At 33.9% G+C, this 14,615-nt stretch overlaps 1 protein-coding gene across 1 annotated transcript; it reads left to right on the forward strand.

Annotated features, from left to right (window-relative positions):
• Window positions 1–3,292: 3,292 nt before the first annotated feature.
• On the forward strand, window positions 3,293–5,206 carry LOC107917466 (probable pectate lyase 5). Its single transcript, XM_041110406.1, has 4 exons — window positions 3,293–3,480; window positions 3,600–4,349; window positions 4,442–4,580; window positions 4,657–5,206. Exons 1-4 carry the CDS (start codon window positions 3,371–3,373, stop codon window positions 4,876–4,878), a joined length of 1,221 nt encoding a protein of 406 aa, XP_040966340.1. The 5' UTR covers window positions 3,293–3,370; the 3' UTR covers window positions 4,879–5,206.
• The last annotated feature ends 9,409 nt before the right edge of the window (window positions 5,207–14,615 follow it).

Raw genomic sequence — 14,615 nt, forward strand, 5'->3', positions numbered from 1 at the left:
GTGTAGTTTGATCAATCTAATATGGATGGTTGCAATATAGAGCTTTCTTAATTTGTAATATCCATGCCTATCAACCAAACACAAGACCACACCAAGTATATTCTGTGATAAGCTCTAAAACCATTTGAAAACTTCTTATTGTGCTAATCTCACATGAAATATTATTTCAACTGTTACAACAGTCCTTGAAATAATTTATAACAAGTAGAAAACTAAAATGCACCAAAGATATTTATGTAATTCGATGAACCATTTATTTATGTAGGATAGTCATAACACAAGCACAAATTACAACTCAAGCAATCTAAGTATTTTTAAAGTCACAGTCTTGCACACTATTAATGAATTCTTACAACAATCTAACCTTTTCTACTAAAGATTATAAAACAACTCTAAAAAAATTGAAAAATAAGCTTTCAAATGCACCAATAAAAAGTTCATAATTGAATTGGAATGTCCTCTCTCAACTCATATGATTCATAAGAGGACAATACTTCCTTATATATACTTTGATTTTGCTAGAGTACTTCAATAAAATTATTCTCCTTAAAATCAAGATTAGGTTACTAAATGGTTATCCCAAACTCTATGATTAGTCCCCTAATCATCTCAATCAAAGAAAAAGTATGAAACCCACAAATCTTAAACTCCATATTACCTAGCTTCCTATTGCATAAAAATCCTATTCATGTTGCCACTAAAATAAAGAATAAAAAGTCAACCAACAAAGTAAAAAGTCAAAATTACCAACTTATACATTGTATTGTTGATGTTACTCATGATGTTGTTTGTAATATCACAACAATTGTACATTATAGATCTAACATAAATAATTTATAGGATTATTCAGAGTAAAACTACTTGGATCATAGTTCCTTAATCACAATCTATATTATTGCACTAGTATATGAATGTTGTTTTGAAATGTATATCTCAACAATTAAAATGTAAGATGTTATTTTAAAAATCACGAGTTTAAAATATAAATGGAAAACATTATTATCTTCATCCATGTTTGGTAATATATAAACATAAATAATTTTAAATAAGCAAATATTAATGAGGAAGGCAATGGAGTGTAAATTGGTCTTATCCATATAACAATATTGGAGAAGGGTGGGATAATCCGTCGCGCTAGTTAATCATTTGTTCATATGACCTATGGAATTAGCAAAAATAAATTGTAGCTTATGAAGAAAGAAAACTTCAAAGAAAAAAAAAAGGGAGTGAAATATAGTGTGAGAATTAGACGTGACAATTTATATATATATACAAGTGGATTAAAATGTTAATAGGAGTAGTTTGATTTGTGTAGTCACCAACTCAACGTAGGTGACCCCTAAGCATTGTTTAACTTAAACATAGAGAAAGAGAAAGATGCGGCACCATCAACGGCAATGGACAAATATGAAAATTAAAAAAAAGGGGTCCAGATGAGGAATGAATTTTAAGGGAACAAAGATCACATGGGGATTGGGAGTTTTTTTTAAGACAAGAAAGGTCACATGGGAGAGCGTGGGTTGGCCCGAGAGAAATGGGAAACCTGTTTCACGGTCCGTACGGACTTATCCATGTGCCGATTCAACCTCCAAAGTCTAATGACCAAACTAACAATTTGATAATAATCAAAAGAATTATATTTGACGGAGTATATTTCTAACATGTATATATAATTCTTCCTACCGTTATCTGTTAACCAACCGCCTCCAACAAAGCGCCGACACCTCAATTCACATTATAATTAATACTCCAAATTTTTTTAATAGAATTTTGTTTATCAATATTTTTAAATTTATCACATTAATTACTATTTATGAGTTTAATATAAATTTATATAAAGCGCTGGACGCAGTTGAAAATTAATTTTATATAAATTACTATTTATTTAATATACTTGAATTAATGGTCTCTTTTAATTTATCACATAAAAAAAACTAAAAAACAAAACAACCTCTTTACATTAATCTATCAATTCTTTGATAATATATATCATTCATTTATGGATCTGCAATTAAATTTAGAGCCGCAATATATAATTATGACAACTTGACAAGCAGCATTTTGTTAAAACGAAGAGAAAAATCTGCGAAATGACTATATATTTATGGATATCTGCGGTCTTAGGTCTAAAATTTCAGGGTAAGAATTTGGAGTTGCCATAATTCAAACTCTACAATATCAAAGGTTTTTAAATGCTCAATATAACTTAAGTATTAGTATTTGAAACACTAATATTTTTATAAGTAATTGAGGTGAAATTTAATTAAAAAATAAGAATCAAAATTAATAAAAGAATATAAATATTAATGATTAAATTTGATATTATACTTAAAATATATAATATGATACGACATGGATATATCATTAATTGAGAGAGCGTCGGTGATTTTAAAAATGAATTGCTAATTTAATTTCATTCTTTGGAGGAAGGTATTAGAATTAAATCCAATTTCAAAATCCCACAAAAAAAATGTCACTCAAATCGTCTAAAAAGTTTAATCCAATAATACGTTTTCTTTTTATAAAAAAATTATTAAGACTTAAATTTTAAATTATTTTGATTATCTAAAGATGATTTTATTTTAAGAGGTTATGAGTATAAACCTAATTATAACTACAATGAATCCATCCTAAGAACTATAACCAAATTAATAATCAAATATATGGAAATATAAACAGATACCTACCAAATTTAAAAATGATTGCCAGTATTATATAAATTACGTAAACATTTGTTCATTAATTTGGCTAAACCAATGTAGCCATCTTCAATGAAAATTAGTACAACTAATGTACCTTTTAACTTCAAATTTAAACTATTGATTGTTGCCAAAAACAGTTAATTGAATTCTATGGTTTTATAAGAGCGAGAGTGATTTTATAAAAAGAAAAGCTAAAAAGTCAGATTTAGTAGTTGACGTACCATTTTTCTAATTTAAAAATAATACTAACTCTTCATTTAATATTTCTATCTTTTTAACTTTTAAATTTACATTATTTTAAAAATAATAAAAATATTAACGATTTGTTAACTTTATTAATATAGTATACATATGACAATCAACGTATACACTAAGTTAATAATTAATTAATTTTTTTAATATTAATAAAATAATTTTAAATTTTTTAAAAAAAATTAATTTTTAAATATTATTGTTTTTCATCTATTTTAAATGATTTGATGAATTAAATAAACAACTAGTGAAATTGGAGTGTTAAATAAAACTATGAAAAAAAGAAACCCTTATGCTGATGGCCTTTATAAATATCCCTCATGTTTCTCTCAGTTTCCCAGAATTTTCCTGTCCTTTCACTTTCTCTCTAAATTCACCTACCTTCTTAAACAGAATAAAAGAAAAAAAGGATTCAAATGGCAATCCCATTGTCCCTCTTCCTACTGGTGTTTTCTTTCTTGGCTCCCTCCATTTTCTCGGCCTCTCCAGTTCAAGACCCTGAGCAAGTTGTTCGACAAGTCAATGAGTACGTACTTTTTCCATCTCCCATTGATCTTTCGTCAATGGCGATTTATTTATAAAGCTGGAGATTTAACTTTTAAAGATTATTCTTTAACTTCTCCATATTTCGTTTAATATATGCAGGAGTATAAGGAATGCTACGGCAGCTAGGAGGAAACTGGGATTTCTCTCATGTGGAACCGGGAACCCCATTGACGACTGCTGGCGGTGCGACCCTAAATGGGCAAAGAACCGTAAGAGGCTAGCCGACTGCGGCATTGGGTTCGGTAAGCGTGCCATTGGCGGCCGGAACGGAAAATTTTATGTGGTGACGGACCCCAGTGACCGTGATCCAGTGAATCCCAAACCCGGTACTCTTAGGCATGCAGTTATCCAAGATAAACCTTTGTGGATCATATTTGCTCGTGACATGGTGATCAAACTGAAGGCTGAATTGCTGATGAACTCATTCAAGACGATCGACGGCCGAGGTGTCAGCGTCCACATCGCCTATGGGCAATGCATTACTATACAGTACGCGACCAACATTATAATTCATGGGATTAACATACATGATTGCAAGAGGGGAGGGAATCTTTACGTGAGGGATTCTCCTACGCATTATGGGTGGAGGACTACATCGGACGGTGACGGGGTATCGATATTTGGGAGCAGCAACGTTTGGGTGGACCATTGCTCCTTGTCTAATTGCAATGACGGGCTTATCGATGCCATCCACGGATCCACCGCCATCACCATTTCTAACAATTACATGACACATCATGATAAAGTCATGCTCCTAGGTCACAGTGACTCTTACACCCAAGACAAGAACATGCAAGTCACCATTGCCTTCAACCATTTTGGAGAAGGGCTTGTGCAGAGAATGCCTAGGTAAATACATATATAATACTTTATTTTTTTATCTCAATAACCAAATCCAGAATCATAAAAATGACTGTTTTTCATTTTCCACTTGTAAGCAGATGCAGGCATGGATATTTTCACGTGGTGAACAATGATTACACGCATTGGATAATGTATGCAATCGGTGGCAGTGCAAATCCGACGATCAACAGCCAGGGGAACAGATTTCTTGCACCAGATAAAATGAATAACAAAGAGGTAAAATAATTATCAACCTATCCCTTAATTTGAAGCCTTATATAAGGTCTTAAACAAAATAAAAGAAAAATTGCAGGTGACTAAACGAGAGAATACGCCGCGGAAAAAATGGAAGAAATGGAATTGGAGGTCAAGAGGGGATTTGATGTTAAATGGAGCATTCTTCACACCTTCCGGCACCGGAGCCTTGTCGAGTTATGCGAAGGCGTCGAGCCTGAGTGCAAGACCGTCTTCGCTTGTCAGCTCAGTCACAGCAGGGGCGGGTGCACTGGTTTGCAGGAAGGGCCGACGTTGCTAGGAATATCGAGGCATGGAAGACTGAAGTAATAACCATAAGAATGAATCAATAGATTTATGTTTATGTATATTAATTGGTAAGTTATATTTATATATATTCACTCTGGATCATGTATACCAACTTCAAGCTTTAATCAGCCTGTTTCTGTGAAAGCTTATCAGTTAACAGGAAGAAGAGCAGATAAAAGTGTTTGATAAATTCAATGAAACGAATCGTCACTTTTCCATTAGTAGGAAATGGAGTGTCTCTAAATTGTATCTGATATGATTTTATAAAAAAATATGAATATAATTAAAGCATAGTATAAATCCACGGATTGTTAGTTTTAGGTGTTACCTGATTTTTATTTTCCCCATCAGTGAATCGAGCTTGATGCAATGAGAAAAAAGCTGTTTTTTTTTCTTAGACATAAATAATAAAATTAACTTCTAATCTTTATTCATTTTTCACTTCGAAATTGAAGAAAATGTTAACTACATCGTTGAAATTATAATAACACTAATATAGCAACTTACATCATAATTTATTTATATTCTATGAAAATTTAAAATAAAAAATCATCAAATTTTAAAATAAAAATTATTCACGTTCATGATAAAATACACATTAAGCGTCACACGAGCTATCACATCAATATTGTTAAAATTCTAACAGTGTAATCAATTTTATTTTTTAAAAAAATTCAATAGGACTAAATCTTAAATGTTAAATAATTCTAACATTTATCATTCTTGAGTTTTTTTACCTAAATAATGTAAAATAATTAAATAAATACTTAAATGTGATAAAGGCAGTAATATTTATGAATATAGACAAGAGCTATAGTAAAAAATAGGTGTTGCCTGACCAATCGGCAGCACCCCTCTCCTCAGCCGTCTGTCACATCGAGTTTTAAAAAATATATATTGTTATGGGTGCCGCCTGGTCAATCAGCGGCACCGGACTGAAATGTGATGACCTAAAATATTTAAGGACATAATATATAAATTTGTCATTTTGATTGAAAAGCTTTAAGGTGACGCCATGGAACTAAACTTTAAAAGGGTAAATTGGTTAATAACCATTTCTTATTTATTTTCTTTTATTTCCCTTCAACACAAAAAATAGAGAGGCCCTATTACCAATTAATCCAAAAAAAAATTCTACTAAAAAGTATTGTTGTAAAAAAGTCGATTTCAACTGAAAATAAATTTCATTTATTTTTCGAAAAATATTTTTTTAAATTATTTTATTCCAGTTCGAATATTTTTCAAAAAAAATTTTACAAAAAAAAATTATTTGAACAAAAATTTTTATTTCCAATTGGAATCCGTTTTTTTTACAAAAATACTTTTTAGTAAAAAATATTTTGGAGTAATTAGCAATAAGTCTCTATTTTTTGTATTGAAGGGAAATAAAAAGAAAAATAAACAAGAAGGGTTTATGAAGTAATTTACCCTATTTGAAGTTTGGTGCCACCAATCTCTCGGGCTGCAACGATAGACAATAACTCCCTATCGTACTGTGCTCTCCAAAGAGCAACTCTTCTCAAAATCTCAAAAGGTGCTGAGTTAGAATCCCATTCTAACTAAGGATTCTTGTGGTTCCGGAGGATCCTACTACAGGAAAATCAAGAACGGCGGACAGCTTTGATGAGTCACTAAACTAACTAAACTCACGACAAAGGCAAGCGCACCTATCGAATAGTAGTATAGCTATAGTGAGTCGGGAATATTGTATCCACAAAGACTAAAAGTACTACTAATTACTATCTTTTTATTATCTAGCCTATAAATTAAAAGGGATATTTTTAATCTAAATTTAACTAAACTAATTATTAAGAACGCGGCAGAGAATAGAATGAGAAAACTTGAATATAACCAAAGAGAAAGACAATACCCAGGAAAGAATCCACCTAGACTTCACTTGTTATTCTGAATCTGAATTAGACTATTTATTCACTTGTCTTGATCCGTAGAAATCCCTAAATTATATTAATATATCTTTTGAGAATAAGAACAACTGACCCTAGGTTGATTAATTTAAATCTCTTTCTAATTAAAACCCCTATTGTCGCCTTAACTCGATATATGGATTCCCCTATTAGATTTGACTCTAATCCAGTAGATTTATGTCATCCTATTTCTAGGATTGCATGCAACTCCTCTCAATTATGCCAGATATACTCTTAAACAGGGATTTTTGCTCCGCTAAAATAAGCACATCACACTTGAATTAATGTCCTGAAAAAATTAACGCAAGAAATAAGAATACATAATTGAGAACAAGAACAAGTATTTATCATATAATCCAAAAAATTAAATAACAAGATCCATCATAGGTTTCATCTTCCCTAGGTATATAGGGAATTTAGTTCATACTTTGGGAGGAAAACATCTTAAAATTAGGAAAACAACAAAACATAAAGTGTTCAAACGCCGGTGCCTCCAAGGCACAGCGAAAAAATAAAATAATTAAAAACATTCCGGCGATCCAAACCATGGATCCATGTGTAAGGAACGTATCGGGGTGATAAAAGGTTTCAAAATTACCGAAACTTCAATCTGAGTAGACAACGACGCCTAGGCAACGGGAGTCCTGAACCACTAACGAACCAAACCGCAACATTTCCGATGTCGGCCTCTACGTAGTCCACCCAGTTGACAATGAACGGTAGAAAAATCTCAGAAACTATTTCAGTGATTTTTATGCTTGACGGCTGCTAGACCCTTTTGCATAGTTTCAGGCTTATTTATATATTATCTCTTTAGGGTTTTTACCCTTGCCATATATAACACCCTTTTAATTGGTATATCTTTTTAATGAATATTAATTCATTAAAATTAATCTGAACATAATAGTCATCATTAAAATAAATATAATAATGTTTAACCTAAAATTATAATTACATTAATTATAATAAAGATTTCGGTAAACTATATTTATTTAAACTTATATACGAACCAAATTCATATACTAATGAATTTATGTTCTGATTATGTGTACAACATCCTTGTACGTATAGTATGTTCAACAATTTGATTGCCCAATTAAATTAATTCTATAATTAATTTAATTCATCTGACAATCAGAATACAATACCAACTATGTTATACTCCATTCATTTCAACCATAGGGTGTGACCCTATAGGTTCTTGTAACGTTAGCAGTAATATTAGAATGACTCTAATGTTCCAAACAATGAGTGGCATCTAGCAATGCACCATTGCTACCTAAGTTACGAGAAGTCATGATTCGACATAACCTTTTGTGATTAACCTTTCATCCATTAATCCTCAAGTCCTATATCTTTGGAATGGACACAAGTCATGGAATAGTCACACTTGCATAGTCCATCCCATGTTTCTTGATACCTTAAGTGAACTATGATACACAAATACGTATGACATCTCATATCAACTTATTTGAGCATGGCCATGCATTTCTAGTCTCACTCAATCAAGTGGCCTAAGATATTACTCCCATTATGTAGGAAGGACTTATCCTATATTGATCAACCATATCCCTCTACATAGATTGTGGTATATCCAACATTAGTCATTATAGAACAACCAGTTACGATGTTCGTTTGACTATATCAAAATATACAACTCACGATGTTGGGATAATGATGATCTCAAGTATGAGGATCATATACATATTAATCACTATGAGTAATATTGTGACAATTACATAATAATCCAAGAAACATACTCATAGCAGGTCAGTCCAATATGTTGTTCTCTAACACACATATTCATGCATTGATTTTGACACTTCATATCAATGACAACTCTTTATCATCAATCAACTACATGTTAGTCTTAATGCATTATTGTTGTCCTAGCCAACAATAATACTTGACTAAGGATCTTTTAAGAATAATCATATTATTCTCAGGACATTATTATAAAATAGCTTATTCATGTACACAAAAAAGAAACTGAAATAATAATGGCAATGCCTTATATCAATAAACATGATAAATCAAGTATGTTATTACAACCATCTCGTGATTGATCTTTGGGCATACTCTTACAATCTCCCACTAGCACTAAGACCAATCACTCATATATCTAATACCAAGTGACTTAGTGTGACGATCATGCTTCTGCTGTGTCAGAGGCTTGGTCAAGGGATCAGCAATGTTATCATCTGTAGGTACTCTGCATATCTCTACATCCCCTCGATCGATAATCTCTCGAATAAGATGGTAGTGCCTAAGTATATGTTTAGATCCCTGGTGAGATCTAGGTTCTTTAGCTTATGCAATAGCTCCATTGTTATCACATCAAAGTTCTATAGCATCTGATATGCTAGGCACAACCCCTAGTTCAGTAATGAACTTCTTGATCCAAACAGCTTCTATGGCTGCCTCACTAGCTGCAATATACTTGGCCTCTGTTGTAGAATCGGCTACTGTACTTTGCTTTGAACTATTCCAACTCACAGCAACACCATTAAGGCAAAACACAAAACCTGATTGCGATCGAGAATCATCCTTGTCAGTTTGGAAGCTGGCATCAGTGTAACCTTTTACACTTAACTTTTCCTCACCTCCATATATTAGGAACGTATCTTTAGTTCTTCTCAAGTACTTAAGGATATTCTTGACCGTGGTCCAGTGACCTTCACCGGGATTTACTTGGTACCTGCTCGTCATACTTAAGGCATATGAGACATCTGGACGGGTACATAACATGGCATACATGATAGATCCAATAGCAGAAGCATATGGAATTTTACTCATGCGTTCTCTCTCTTGTAGAGTTGAAGGACACATTTCCTTCAAGAGTGAAATACCATGTCTCATAGGTAGGAATCCTCTCTTAGAGTCTTCCATATTGAACCTTTTCAATACTTTATCTATATATGTACCTTGACTTAGACCTAGTAGTCGTCTTGATCTATCTCTATAGATCTTGACTCCTAAGATGTAAGTGGCTTCGCCCAAGTCCTTCATAGAAAAACAACTTCCTAACCAAGTCTTAATAGACTGTAAGGTAGGTATATCATTTCCCATGATAAGTATGTCATCCACATACAGTACCAAGAATGTGATTGTGCTCCCACTAACTTTCTTGTAAACACATGGCTCATCTTCATTTTTGATAAAACCAAACTCTTTGATTGCATCGTTAAAACGAAGATTTCAACTTCGAGAAGCTTGCTTTAATCCATAAATGGATCTTTGTAACTTGCATATCTTTCCAGCATCCTTTGGATTGACAAAACCTTCAGGTTGTGTCATGTACACATCCTCTTCAAGTTTCCCGTTAAGGAAAGCTGTTTTAACATCCATCTGCTAGAATTCATAATCATGAAATGCAGCTATAGCGAGCAAGATCCTGATGGATTTAAACATAGCTACAGGAGAAAAAGTTTCATCATAGTCAACACCATGAATTTGATGAAAACCTTTAGCGACTAATCGCCCCTTGTATGTTTGTACATTACCATCCATGTCTATTTTCTTTTTGAAAACCCACTTGTACCCTATAGGTTTAACCCCTTCGGGTGGGTCAACCAAAGTCCATACTTGGTTTTCATACATAGAATCCATCTCAGTTCTCATGGCCTCGAGCCATTTCTCAGAATCTGGGCTCGCCACCGCTTCTTGATAAGTCCTAGGCTCATCTTGATCTATAAGAATAATGTCACCATGCACTGTAATGAGAAATCCATATCTCTCAGGTGCATGGTGTTCTCTTAAAGATCTACGCGGTGGTTGTGTTTCTACAACAGTTACTTGTTCCTCAATTTCTTGTGGAATTTGCTGTTGTTCTATCTCTGGTTCAGTGGTATCTTGTGATTCTCGAATTTCTTCAAGTTCAATCTTTCTCCCACTTCCTTTTCTAGAAACAAATTCTCTCTCTAGGAAGACACCAGTCAGAGCAACAAACACTTTGTTCACAGTGGGATTAAAGAAATAATATCCTTTGGTTTCTTTCGGATACCCCACAAAAATACACCTTTCAGATTTGGGTTCAAGCTTAGTAGACGTCTGACGTTTAACATAAGCTTCACAACCTCAAATTTTCATAAAAGACAGACTGGGACATTTCCCAGTCCACATATCATATGGCGTCTTTTGAACCGATTTAGATGGAACACGATTTAGTGTGAAAATAGTTGTTTCAAGTGCATGTCCCCAAAAGGAAGTCAGTAGATCAGCATGACTCATCATGGATCGAACCATGTCTAATAGAGTTCGATTTCTACTCTCAGAAACTCCATTCCATTGAGGAGTACCAGGAGGAGTAAGTTGTGAGACAATCCCACATTCCTTCAAAAGATCATCAAACTCTAGGCTCAAACACTCTCCACCTCGATCAGATCGAAGTGTCTTAATAGTTTTGCCTAGTTGATTTTGTACTTCATTTTTGAATTCCTTGAACTTTTCAAGGGCCTCAGACTTATGGCGCATGTGATAAACATACCCATATCTACTGAAATCATCAGTGAAAGTAATGAAGTAGTGAAATCTACCTCTGGCTTGTGTATTTATTGGTCCACATACATCTGAATGTATTAAGCCTAATAAATCACTAGCTCGTTCACTTTTACCAGTAAAAAGAGATTTAGTCATTTTACCTAATAAGAAAATTCACATACTTCAAATTGTTCAAAAACAAATGAATCCAAGAGACCATCTTTATAGAGTTTGGATATGCGTTTCTCACTTATGTGGCCCAAACGACAATGCCAAAAATAAGTTTGATTTGAGTCATTTATTTTAGATCTTTTAGTATTTATGATGTAAATGGGATTCATTTGATCTAAAATATAGAGGCCATTAATTAATTGTGTCGAACCATAGAAAACATTATTGAGATAAAAGGAACAACAATTATTCTTATTTATTATCTCAAAACCAATTTTGTCTAAACAAGAAATTGAAATAATGTTTTTAGTCAAACTGGGCACAAAATAACAATCCTCTAAAATTAAACCAAGTCCACTAGGCAAAGATAAAGTATATGTTCCACAGCTAATGCAGCAACTCTTGCCCCATTTCCAACTCGCAGGTCCACATCTTCTCTAGCGAAAGTCCTACTCCTTCGTAGTCCCTGTACAGAAGTACAAATATGAGAACCACAACTAGTATCTAATACCCAAGAAGTAGTAGTTGATAAATTAATATCAATAACATAAATACCTGAAGCAGACGTTCCGCTTGCTTTGGCCTTCTTGATTTCCTCAAGATAGACAGGGCAGTTCCGCTACCAATGTCCAGTCACACCACAATGAAAATAGTTTCTTTCCTTAGACACCCCACCTTTAGGTTTCAGTGCAACCTTTCCTTTTCCAAGATTGGGCTTACCTCTGCCTTTAGGCTTTGTCGGGACTTTGGCCTTTCCCTTGCCCTTATTGTTACGGACCATCAGTATGGGTTTGCGTCCAACATTTTTCATGTTGCCTTTAGCAGTTCGTAACATGCTAAGCAATTGTGGCAGAGTCTTGTCAATTTCATTCATATTGAAATTGAGGAAAAACTGGCTGTAGCTATCCAGCAACGATTGTAGAATAACATCAGTGGCCAACTCTTAGCCCAATGGAAACCCAAGCTTAGACAGGCTTTCAATATAACCAATCATCTTAAGGACATGAGGTCCTACTAGGCTTCCTTTAGCCAGCTTACATTGGAATAGGGCCTTAGAGATATCGAACCTCTCTTGCCTTGCTTGCCCTTGATATAGTTCTTTCAAGTGCTCGATCATATCATAAGCAACCATATCCTCATGTTGCTTTTGAAGCTCAGGATTCATAGTGGCAAGCATTAGACATCCAACGTCTACCATATCATCGAGATGCTTCTTGTAAGCATCTTTATCAACCCTCGAGACATTAGCAGGTGGTTCATCAGGAAGTGATTTTTCAATGACATATAATTTCTGTTCTTGTTTGAGGACAATCCTCAAGTTACAGAACCAGTCAAGAAAGTTCAAACCATTCAATTTGTCCTTCTCAAGGATCAATCGCAATGAGAGTGTATTAGTGTTTGCAGCCATAATATATCTAGAACAATAAAATATGCGTGTGAATAAATTTACCAAGTTTATATCAATCATTAAAAGGACTTTATTATATGATGTTTCCCACTATTCTATTTCAAAATTAATAACCCTCATATATTAATTTCGAAAAGACTTTCTTGAAAGTATTTCTAGTGGGTCAAGGATCCATATTTCACCTCCTCTTAAGTCAGCTTTGGCTTTACTCTCAAGATTATGGTTAGTTAGGTAAGCAACACTTGCTAATTACATCATATGTAACTCCTACAATTTGGTGAACAACTCTTGTTCTAATCATCTTATGATTTATCCAAATTACTTGCCTCTAGGTTTCTAATCCTATTAGAGTAACCTAGTTGAGTCATTAACTAATTTTTAACCAGCGAATATCACTTGTTTATTCTCCGCGTTTAACCAAGATAAATACTAGTACTTCGCTTTGGCAAAACCTGCATAGTATTGATCGAGGCCTTAACGAGGGCATAAATTGGAAGGCCATGTTGACTTAATATTTTAATAGAGGGATTTTATTAAAGTGTTACATCTCACCAATTATGGTCTACTTTAGTCTATTTAATCTTTTAATTGATCTCATCAATTAATGGGGTTTATTATTACCAAATTTCCATTCTTTAGACATCCATAGCATCTCATACATGAGTAAGTAAACAAATAAATAAATGCAATAGTTATAGCCCGTAAACTATGGTGGTTCAACCCAAGCTAATAGGAGAACCAAAAGGGAACCTAAAGGTGTAAGCCGTTTCACAAGCTGTCGATCCACACTAGTCGGCCCATCTTTCTTCTAGTCTAGTCCACAGCAACTTTTACAAATTACAAAATTCAGAAACTCATTTTACATACGAGGGAGTAAGATGAGAAGAGAAATACAAAAGAATAGTAGTAAGGCACGACACGCAGGCCGTATTTATAAAATTACAACCTTTTATCAAATGGGTCATCGGGCTATAACTATGCATTTCAAACACCGTGCATTTCAAGAATAGCATATATCATTCAACGTTTTTGTCAAGTGAAATATTAAAATACCCTTTCAACCTTTTTATGGCCCATTAAGTTTTATTTATTACAAAACATACTGGAAGATGATGGGGATCTGAGGCGTTCGAAAGGAGCGGGCCGAAGGCCTGCGACCGTAGCTGGTATGGACCAGGGGTGCGGGGCAGAGCCTCCGCGGTACGAACCGCATACCCTATTCGAATGAAACCTCACGATTTGATAACTTTTATCAACAGAATCGTGTTTTTAGGATTTTAATCCTTGAGGTTTCATAACAGAACAACCCTTTGTTCCACTGGCCAGTAAACTCTTACTGAAAATTGCAAAATCACCGCTACATCATAACAGATTTATTAATGTTTACAGCAATAACATAAAACCGAATAGGCCATAACACCATGATTAACATTTAATCACTTATCGAGAGGAACAGTTATCAAATTCTGCTTAAACGATTTAAACAGAAAAACATAATAAAATTAAAACATGCATCTCATACAATTGCATCACCAAAGTATTTAAACCCGAGTCCGTATCACACAAGTGGCTCTGATACCACTATTAGAACGCCGGTGCCTCCAAGGCACAGTGAAAAAAAATAATTAAAAACATTCCGGCGATCCAAGCCATGGATCCATGTGTAAGGAACGTATCGGGGTGATAAAAGGTTTCAAAATTACCGAAACTTCAATCATGTAGACAGCGACGCCTAGGCAACGGGAA

This window comes from Gossypium hirsutum, chromosome A01 (genome assembly GCF_007990345.1).
Source record: "Gossypium hirsutum isolate 1008001.06 chromosome A01, Gossypium_hirsutum_v2.1, whole genome shotgun sequence".
Classification (NCBI taxonomy): Eukaryota; Viridiplantae; Streptophyta; class Magnoliopsida; order Malvales; family Malvaceae; genus Gossypium; species Gossypium hirsutum.